Raw genomic sequence first — 10,877 nt, 5'->3', positions numbered from 1 at the left:
AGTATTGCAGCTATTGCCTGGAGGGGGGAAGGAAGAGCTGATGTCATCTACCTTCTTAGCAAAGAAGGTTACAAAATCATCAGCAGAGAGGGAGGGTGGTGGGGGAGGTGAGGGAGGGTTGAGGAGAGAGGAGAAGGTGGAAAATAATTTGCTGGGGTTGGAGGCAGAGGACTGGATTTCAGAAATGAAGAAGGAGGTTTTTGCTGTTGAGACAACACATGTAAAGTTAGAGTGGAACATTACAACACATTTGATTTCATCAGTAAGGGATCAGGGGATCGAAAAGGGATCACATCACATTACAACACATTTGATTTCATCAGTAAGGGATCAGGCACGTGAGATCAAGGGACTCACCTGCTCGCTGTGGCTGCAGACAAGAGAGGAGAGCAGGTGGCCGTGAGGTGGCCTACACTGCAGTTAATTGCCAGTTGTCACCAACCACCAGCAGAGATTCCCCAGCCTCCACACACACACACACACACACACACACACACGCACGCGCGCGCGCAAGCACACACACGACACACACACACACACACACACACACACACACTCACACACACACACACACACACACACACACACACACACACACACACACACACACACACTTCAGTACCCTTGCTGCGACCTGTCCTATCTCTGCTAATGAAGGCAGTCACATCAGTGTGATGATGGGAGTGAAGTGCTAATATGCATGCGTCTGTGTGTCTCTCTCTGTGTGAGAGTGAGTGTGTGTGTGTGTGTGTGTGTGTGTGTGTGTGTGTGTGTGTGTGTGTGTGTGTGTGTGTGTGTGTGTGTGGATGGATGTGTTGTGCTTAATTCAAGAGCTGCTACTCGTGCTTATGAACATGCAAATGGGGCTGTAAAAGGAACGTTAAATTCCTCCCCATGTTGTTTGATGTTGAAATCTCTGCTTCACTTCCCTCCCTCCCCCCCTCCATCCCTCCCTCCCAGCCTCCCTCCCTCTCTCCTCTTCCTCCTCTTCTTCCCTCCCTCCCTCCCTCTCTCCTCTTCCTCCTCTTCTTCCCTCCCAGCCTCCCTCCCTCTCTCCTCTTCCTCCTCTTCTTCCCTCCCTCCCTCCCTCCCTCTCTCCTCTTCCTCCTCTTCTTCCCTCCCTCCCTCCCTCTCTCCTCTTCCTCCTCTTCTTTCCTCCCTCCCTCCCTCTCTCCTCTTCCTCCTCTTCTTCCCTCCCTCCCTCTCTCCTCTTCCTCCTCTTCTTCCCTCCCTCCCTCCCTCCCTCTCTCCTCTCCCTCCTCTTCTTCCCTCCCTCCCTCCCTCCCTCCCTCCCTCCCTCTCTCCTCTTCCTCCTCTTCTTCCCTCCCTCCCTCTCAGCCTCCCTCCCCCCCTCTCTCCTTCCCTCCTTCCCTCCCTCCCTCCCTCTATCCCAGCCTCCCTCCCTCCCTCCCAGCCCCCCCCCCTCCTTCCTTCCCTCCCTCTCTCCTCCTCTTCTTCACCCGCCCATGCCTCACTCCCATTTCCCTCTCTTCCTTTAACCGCCTCTCCCTAATTACCTCCTGCTCCTCTCGGTCTCTCCATCTCAGGGATGATTGTGAAATAGCAGTGTCGGTACACGGGGCAAAACCTTCTATAGTTTCACAGTAACCCCTCGGAAATGGACCAAGTTGGCCCTGCTTCCGTTTAAGCCAGGGGTGTCAGACTCATATTAGGTAGAGGGCCGGATTTGTTCAACTGAGACCTCATGGGGGCCGGATTTTTTTTTTACTAAAATCAATTCGACTCATTTACCCATTTACTTCACAAAATAAATACTGCTCTTTCCATTTCTCTTGAAACTGCCTGCATTCCGTGTCAACCTTTCTCTTTTTCGACAGCATCGTGTTGATTCCTTTGTTTTTTGGTAGGTTAATTAACTTATGAATGAACTCTTAGCTTGCTTATTAGCCACACGTAGTTCATGATAATGGGGTGCAAATTTAATAATAATAACAATTATTTTTATTTTTTTTATATTCCAAAACATCTCGCGGGCCGGATGAAACCTGCCGGCCCACGGGCCGTATCTCTGACATCCCTGGTTTAAGCTAAAACAACTGGGTTAAAGTTGGGGTTTTGGTTTGGGTCGGGGTTAAAAACGGGACATGTCGGGACTCGAAAACTGGCTCGTGAGCGTTGCAAGACTCTGCCACTCCCACCCCGGCCGTCACCCTTACACGTCACCTCTCGTTATGCTAATTAGATGTTATACCTTCTGACACCCCCCAAAGGATTCCCCCCATCTTCTCCTTCATTGTCCTTGAGGAAGTCTCCCTGCCAAGCTGTCCCGCTCGTTGCTCCACCCCCTCTGTGGATCTGGGGACAGTTAGCACACTGATACATGTATAGAGAGGCAAAGTGACTGCCTACTTCCTGTTTCAGCACTGTACCAGAGATTTCCATCCGCCATTTATTTTCCCATACACATTTCGTAAAATGCTTATAAAAATTGTTTTCCTGGTTCAAACCAAACGGTACAGATATTTTTAGAAACAGGAGAGATCGCATAACATTTCACTGCGACCACAACGTAAAATAAATGCGGGTTTAAAGAAAATATGTTTTCGATGTTCTTGTTTTTTATTTTGGTCCGAGTGAAATGTTCTCTGGTCTCTCCCGATTATAGCGTTAGCTGAACTGTTTGGTTCAACGAAGTACAACTATTATAGCATTTTACGAAATGTCTGTGGGAAAATAAATGGCGGATGACAGCGAGGAGTTTCACTGGCAGGACTTGAGCACGTGGGAGGATCACGTTATTCCCCCCCAGTTCCCATCCCCCCGATCGAGCGCCCTGACCAACCAGAGGAGGCGCTAGTGCAGCGACCAGGCCACTTAACCCACTTGCAGACACGGGCAATTGTGCCCGAAGCCCCACCAGGCCAGAGGCAACACAGGGGGCTCGAACCTGCAACCCTCGTGTTGGTACGCAGGGAATCTACCGCTGCACTACTGTGAAGCTACGTCGTCTTTGGGCTGTTTGGACGTTACCCTGTCACTTTTTTTGAGAGACTGTTTCCTCTTCTCTGTTTCTCATGTTCTCTCTGTCTCTCTCTCTCTCTCTCTCTCTTCATCTCTCTCTCCATCTCTCTCCATCATCTCGTTCTCTCTGTCTGCTCCTCTCTCTCTCCCTCCCTCCATCTCTGCGTCTGACAGCATTAGCAGATACAAGTCTCTCTGCTCCTGTTAGGACAAATCTATATAATATCCAAACCCTCTGCGGCTCGCTGGTGGCGTGTGGCGTTTGGCCCCGGCCATGTACAGCATGAACCCAGACACCTGACGCTAACCAGTATGCATCGCCATGACAACCCCGCCGAGAAGAGAGAGAGAGAGACGGGACAAGAGGGAGATTAGAGCCCCACCGATACTGGATTTTTCAGGCCGATACCGATGGCTCAGTGGTAGAGCTGTCGCCTCACAGTCAGAAGGTCCTGAGTTCGATTCTCGCCTGGGACACTGTGGGCGCTGTGGTTGTGTTCCCCCCCATATCTTCAGTGCCTACTGCCCAGGTGGGTTATCTCGTCGTAAGGGCCTTTCTCTCTGTGTGGAGTTTGCATGTTCTCCCCGTGCTCCCCCAGGGGGGTTCCTCCGTATATAACCCCCCCCACTAAAAACATGCAGAAGATCAGATCATCATCGTCATCCGACCAGTGACGACAACATCCGAAGTCGGTCCCCGGGCGCTGTACGAGAAAGCGACCACTGCTCCTGGCCTGCCCCCCGGAGGAAAGGACAAAGCCTGGATGGGTTAAATGCAGAGGACAAATTTCACCGGCCACCGTCAGCATGTGTGTGTTGTGGCCCTCCGTGCATGTGTTGTAGTGTGTTGTGTGACAATAAAGAAGGGCTGCCGTCTGAAAATCGTTAAATCGTTAAATATTAGGGAGTAACAAATTTCCGATATCGATATATCGGACGATATTTTTATATTATATTTACACATTATATTAAAAAAGAAATTGCAATGATCCCTCAAACACACTTTGTTAGAAATTCCGTCAAGGCGCTCGTGAGATGTTGCGTTACAGAGCTTGAAAATTGGGTGTGTGAGGTCACAGTGACCTTGAACTTTGACCACCAAAATGTCCTTGAGTCCAAGTGGACGTTTGAGGCAAATTCGAAGAAATTCCATGAAGACATTCCTGAGATATCGCGTTAACAAGCTTGAAAATGGCATTCGAGAGGTCACAGTGACCTTGACCTTTGATAACCAAAATGGAATCAGTTCATCCTTGCGTCGAAGTCGATGTTTGAGCCAAATCAGAAGAAATTCTATCAAGCCGTTCTTGAGATATTGCGTTAACAAGCTTGAAAATGGCTTGACATGACTTGAGATATGTAATGTAGGCAGGATATTTTACAGCTTATCAATAAACTTGATTGTGTCCAAAATGACATCAATGCAATGAAACAGTAAACTTCACTGGGAATGTAATACGGTAATTATAAATAACTAGAAACACAAAAACACAAATAGAAGATCAAATATAACTTGAGTTAAGAGAAAATATCAAATATATACAACATGCTGTCTATAACGTAAAAAATACAAAATAAAAAAAGATCTGCAATATCGGCCGATAGCTACCGATATATCGGTTATTGCCCAATATCGGCCGATAATATCAGTGGACCGATATATCGGTCGGGCTCTAAGGGAGATGTAGAGCCCATGCAGTGAGGACTGAGGTCCACTCCACACAACGCGGGTTACATCTAGACATCTAGACATGGTGATAAGTGTTTTTGCTTCACAAAGGTTGACATCAACGTGTCGGGGGTTTGGGAAAAACAGGCTGCTAGACGGAGAAAGAGAGAGGAAGGAGGATGACAAGAGAAAGATTGAGAGAGCGAGAGAGAGGAGAGGGAAGGAGAGAGAGAAACACGGGGAAGAGAGAGAGAGAGAGAGAGCAGAAAGCAAGGGTGTAAACAAGGAAGAAATACACAGAAAATGGTCTTTGTAATCGAGCGAGAAACCGCACAGAAAGAGAGAGAAGGAAAGAGAGACCCTCACCGCACCGACCAATCAAAGCTCTCGCCCAGATCAATAATTTGGTATTGTCAGCAGGGTTTGATTCCTCCTCTGTAGTCCAAAGCATGAAATAATGATAGGGCTATGGACCGGAGACCAAGGGTATTTCTTTTCATTGCACATATCTAGTCTAGTATTCTCTCTATTCTACTCTGCCTTTCAGTCTCTGAAGCCTCACGTTCCTCCGCTCTGCACCTCCTCCTTCTCCTTGGTAGAAGGGTGGTGGTTAGGGCAAATGTTTCTCAAAATTAACAACCAAACACACACACACACAAACACACACACACAAACACACACACACACACACGCAACACACACACACCACACCACACACACACACACACACACCACACCACACACACACACACACACACACACACCTCTTGACCTCTTGAATCGTATTCATATGTGATTGCAATGTTGCAATGATAGGTCAGCTCTGTTTACACGTCTTTATACATTTAATTGTACGTTTGTTTGTTTGTTTGTTTGTTTGTCTTTATTTCAAAGTCATGCCCTCTTGCAGGTTCGGCATGGGACCAAAGGGTTTTCATTCCACATTTTTCCGTAGACATTTGGTAAAATCCTTATAAGAAGAGATGTCCTTGGTCAAACCATCAGGAGAGCCCAATAGAGTTTACTGTCTCTACCGGCACAATTTCCTTTTGTCTGTTTTTGATTTGAATATGTACAAAACAAATACAACTAAATAAATGAAACTAAACCTTAGAACATTCAAATGGAATGACATCCCTTGGATCTGCCGAACCTGGAAGAGGGTGTGACTTTGGCAAACGCCTGTTTCCCCCTGCCAATAAAGGCCCTTTGAATTGACATTGACATTGAGTAGATGCTACATGCTGAGCACAAAGGCTTATCTTGTCTCTCCTCCTGCTGTTCTTTGGGGAGCCGTGCGAGTCAGTCTCAAAATCTATATTGTAACGATTTATTGATATGAAAAGGTCACGTGTAGCACCTTTAAATCACACATCGCAGAGGAGCCTCTGTGCCACTATCTATGTGTCACAACCTGCTCCTCAATACCCCCCCTGTGTTCACACTGACAACCTGCTCCTCAATACCCCCCCTGTGTTCACACTGACAACCTGCTCCTTTGTGATCCCACGAGGGACCTCTTCTCTCTCTCTCTCTCTCTCTCTCTCTCTCTCTCTCTCTCTCTCTCTCTCTCTCTCTTTCTGTGAACTAACATGAAATGCAAACATGCCTCTCGTCTGTGCGAGCAGAGACAGCTCCAGAGGAGGAGTGGCAGGCCCCAGTAGACTGGTACCGGCTCCAGAGGAGGAGTGTCAGAGCCCAGTAGACCGGTACCAGCTCCAGAGGAGGAGTGGCAGGCCCCAGTAGACTGGTACTGGCTCCAGAGGAGGAGTGTCAGAGCCCAGTAGACCGGTACCATCTCCAGAGGAGGAGTGTCAGGCCCCAGTAGACCGGTACCATCTCCAGAGGAGGAGTGTCAGACCCCAGTAGACTGGTACCACCTCCAGAGCAGGAGTGTCAGAGCCCAGTAGACCGGTACCAGCTCCAGAGGAGGAGTGTCAGACCCCAGTAGACTGGTACCACCTCCAGAGCAGGAGTGTCAGAGCCCAGTAGACCGGTACCAGCTCCAGAGGAGGAGTGTCAGACCCCAGTAGACTGGTACCAGCTCCAGAGGAGGAGTGTCAGAGCCCAGTAGACCGGTACCATCTCCAGAGGAGGAGTGTCAGACCCCAGTAGACTGGTACCACCTCCAGAGCAGGAGTGTCAGAGCCCAGTAGACCGGTACCAGCTCCAGAGGAGGAGTGTCAGACCCCAGTAGACTGGTACCAGCTCCAGAGGAGGAGTGTCAGAGCCCAGTAGACTGGTACCAGCTCCAGAGGAGGAGTGTCAGACCCCAGTAGACTGGTACCAGCTCCAGAGGAGGAGTGTCAGACCCCAGTAGACTGGTACCATCTCCAGAGGAGGAGTGTCAGACCCCAGTAGACTGGTACCAGCTCCAGAGGAGGAGTGTCAGAGCCCAGTAGACTGGTACCAGCTCCAGAGGAGGAGTGTCAGACCCCAGTAGACTGGTACCAGCTCCAGAGGGGGAGTGTTAGAGCCCAGTAGACTGGTACCAGCTCCAGAGGAGGAGTGTCAGACCCCAGTAGACTGGTACCAGCTCCAGAGGAGGAGTGTCAGACCCCAGTAGACTGGTACCATCTCCAGAGGAGGAGTGTCAGAGCCCAGTAGACTGGTACCGGCTCCGTCATGTGATGAATTATGGATCATTGTTCATACGCGTGAAGTCAATACGAGAGAGAAGAAAGAAGGAGAGTGGGAGAGGAGGCATATTTGCTTGTTTTTATTGTATGTATTTTGAATGTATTGACATCTTGTGAATGTGTTGGCTGTGCTGTAGCCTACATTGTGAATGTGTTGGCTGTGCTGGAGCCTACATTGTGAATGTGCTGGAGCCTACATTGTGAATATGCTGTAGCCTACATTGTGAATGTGCTGTAGCCTACATTGTGAATGTGCTGGAGCCTACATTGTGAATGTGCTGGAGCCTACATTGTGAATGTGCTGTAGCCTACATTGTGAATGTGATGGAGCCTACATTGTGAATGTGCTGTAGCCTACATTGTGAATGTGCTGTAGCCTACATTGTGAATGTGCTGGAGCCTACATTGTGAATGTGCTGGAGCCTACATTGTGAATGTGCTGGAGCCTACATTGTGAATGTGCTGGAGCCTACATTGTGAATGTGCTGTAGCCTACATTGTGAATGTGCTGGAGCCTACATTGTGAATGTGCTGGAGCCTACATTGTGAATGTGCTGGAGCCTACATTGTGAATGTGCTGGAGCCTACATTGTGAATGTGCTGGAGCCTACATTGTGAATGTGCTGGCTGTGCTGGAGCCTACATTGTGAATGTGCTGGCTGTGCTGGAGCCTACATTGTGAATGTGCTGTAGCCTACATTGTGAATGTGCTGGCTGTGCTGGAGCCTACATTGTGAATGTGCTGGCTGTGCTGGAGCCTACATTGTGAATGTGCTGTAGCCTACATTGTGAATGTGCTGGCTGTGCTGGAGCCTACATTGTGAATGTGCTGTAGCCTACATTGTGAATGTGCTGGCTGTGCTGGAGCCTACATTGTGAATGTGCTGTAGCCTACATTGTGAATGTGCTGGCTGTGCTGGAGCCTACATTGTGAATGTGCTGTAGTCTACATTGTGAATGTGCTGTAGCCTACATTGTGAATGTGCTGGAGCCTACATTGTGAATGTGCTGTAGCCTACATTGTGAATGTGCTGGAGCCTACATTGTGAATGTGCTGTAGCCTACATTGTGAATGTGCTGTAGCCTACATTGTGAATGTGCTGTAGCCTACATTGTGAATGTGCTGTAGCCTACATTGTGAATGTGCTGTAGCCTACATTGTGAATGTGCTGTAGCCTACATTGTGAATGTGCTGGAGCCTACATTGTGAATGTGCTGTAGCCTACATTGTGAATGTGCTGTAGCCTACATTGTGAATGTGCTGTAGCCTACATTGTGAATGTGCTGGAGCCTACATTGTGAATGTGCTGTAGCCTACATTGTGAATGTGATGGAGCCTACATTGTGAATGTGCTGTAGCCTACATTGTGAATGTGCTGTAGCCTACATTGTGAATGTGCTGTAGCCTACATTGTGAATGTGCTGGAGCCTACATTGTGAATGTGCTGGAGCCTACATTGTGAATGTGCTGGCTGTGCTGGAGCCTACATTGTGAATGTGCTGGCTGTGCTGGAGCCTACATTGTGAATGTGCTGTAGCCTACATTGTGAATGTGCTGTAGCCTACATTGTGAATGTGCTGGCTGTGCTGGAGCCTACATTGTGAATGTGCTGGCTGTGCTGGAGCCTACATTGTGAATGTGCTGTAGCCTACATTGTGAATGTGCTGGCTGTGCTGGAGCCTACATTGTGAATGTGCTGTAGCCTACATTGTGAATGTGCTGGCTGTGCTGGAGCCTACATTGTGAATGTGCTGGCTGTGCTGGAGCCTACATTGTGAATGTGCTGTAGTCTACATTGTGAATGTGCTGGCTGTGCTGGAGCCTACATTGTGAATGTGCTGTAGTCTACATTGTGAATGTGCTGGCTGTGCTGGAGCCTACATTGTGAATGTGCTGTAGCCTACATTGTGAATGTGCTGTAGCCTACATTGTGAATGTGCTGTAGTCTACATTGTGAATGTGCTGTAGCCTACATTGTGAATGTGCTGTAGCCTACATTGTGAATGTGCTGTAGTCTACATTGTGAATGTGCTGTAGCCTACATTGTGAATGTGCTGGAGCCTACATTGTGAATGTGCTGGCTGTGCTGGAGCCTACATTGTGAATGTGCTGGCTGTGCTGTAGCCTACATTGATGGGCTGGAGGAAAATGGGGAACATTGAGACATGGAAGTGGGGGGGAAGGATGCTCAATCAGCTGTATCTGCTGCATCAAATAACCAGCCTGCTCAGCACAATCTAATGTCAGCATCAGGGTGGACATTTCAAGGTCATCTGGCCTTCAGCGTCACATTATTCTCAGGGCACAAAGGTCATTGCTCTGTTGACATGGTGAAGAGCGATTCTTCTGAAAGGTGTTCAAATGAGCCAATAACACATCCTTTGCATAGAGCAGCTACATTAAACTGAGACCACTGATGCTTTTAAAGCAGCAGACAGTAGCAGGCTGAGGGCAGGGCACTGCCAAGGTGGCCTTATGGATCTCAGGGCATCACGGCCAGAGGGCGGGGCAATGTAGAATATCAACCTCTCTCAACCAACATACTGTAGGTGCATATCACATTTATGTGAATATTAACGTTCTACATGTCATAGATAGAGTCTACTAGGGATGCGCGGGGCACCCAGAACCCGCCGGGTCCCGCGGGCTGGCACGCCCCGCAGGGCGGTCTGGGTTGGCAAATTATGAAAATATGGCGGGTGCGGGCGGGGCAGGCTCAGAACGTGACAAAGCAACATTATTATGCCTCCGCCGGCGATAGCCAGGCCGGAGACATCAACCTGGACTCAAGGATGAACTGATTAGATTTTGGTGGTCAAAGGTCAAAGGGCAAGGTCACTGTGACCTCTCGAACGCCATTTTCAAGCTTGTTAACGCAATATCTCAAGAACGGCTTGATAGAATTTCTTCTGATTTGGCTCAAACATCGACTTCGACGCAAGGATGAACTGATTCCATTTTGGTTATCAAAGGTCAAGGTCACTGTGACCTCTCGAATGCCATTTTCAAGCTTGTTAACGCGATATCTCAGGAATGTCTTCATGGAATTTCTTCGAATTTGCCTCAAACGTCCACTTGGACTCAAGGACATTTTGGTGGTCAAAGTTCAAGGTCACTGTGACCTCACACACCCAATTTTCAAGCTCTGTAACGCAACATCTCACGAGCGCCTTGACGGAATTTCTAACAAATTTGCCTCAAATGGCGATTTGGACTGTAGAATGAACTAATGGCGGAGGCATAAGTCCGCGTTGCGGTCATTCTAGTTAAATAATTTAGAGCAGTGAAACACGCAGAGTAACCCTTTATTAAGATGTGAGCTCTCTCTCACACACACGTAGGCCTACACACGATCAGACAGACAAGGCGACTCTGAAGCCGTCTGCACCTGCTCCACTCTAATAGCCTACATGGAGTAAAGAAACGCTTCAATGAGGTAGCTTATGTGCTCTCAAAACAAACATTTTAGAAGGATTATTCACTGTAATTAGTATTTGAAGTGTCCATAAAACGAATCCCACCGCAGATTTTCTGTTGTGGACTCGACTGTGATCTATTTGTCCACTTTACTGCAACGTGAGTAGGC

The 10,877-nt window shown here is 48.4% G+C and overlaps 1 protein-coding gene across 1 annotated transcript in view; it reads right to left on the bottom strand.

The window, feature by feature from the left end:
- LOC310784840 (uncharacterized protein) overlaps nucleotides 1–6,449 on the bottom strand; it is a gene marked incomplete at both ends in the record, with an annotated part of 11,359 nt that extends 4,910 nt beyond the window's left edge. Inside the window, one exon of the mRNA XM_083645878.1 lies at nucleotides 6,324–6,449. Coding sequence (XP_083502004.1) covers nucleotides 6,324–6,449 — 126 coding nt within the window. The remainder of the gene's footprint in view (nucleotides 1–6,323) is intronic.
- Nucleotides 6,450–10,877: the final 4,428 nt, after the last annotated feature.

The sequence above is a fragment of the Poromitra crassiceps genome (assembly GCF_964638095.1).
Source record: "Poromitra crassiceps genome assembly, chromosome: 11".
Taxonomy (NCBI): Eukaryota; Metazoa; Chordata; class Actinopteri; order Beryciformes; family Melamphaidae; genus Poromitra; species Poromitra crassiceps.
Note: the sequence above shows the minus strand (reverse complement) of the source record. Positions and strands in the feature narration are given on the sequence as shown.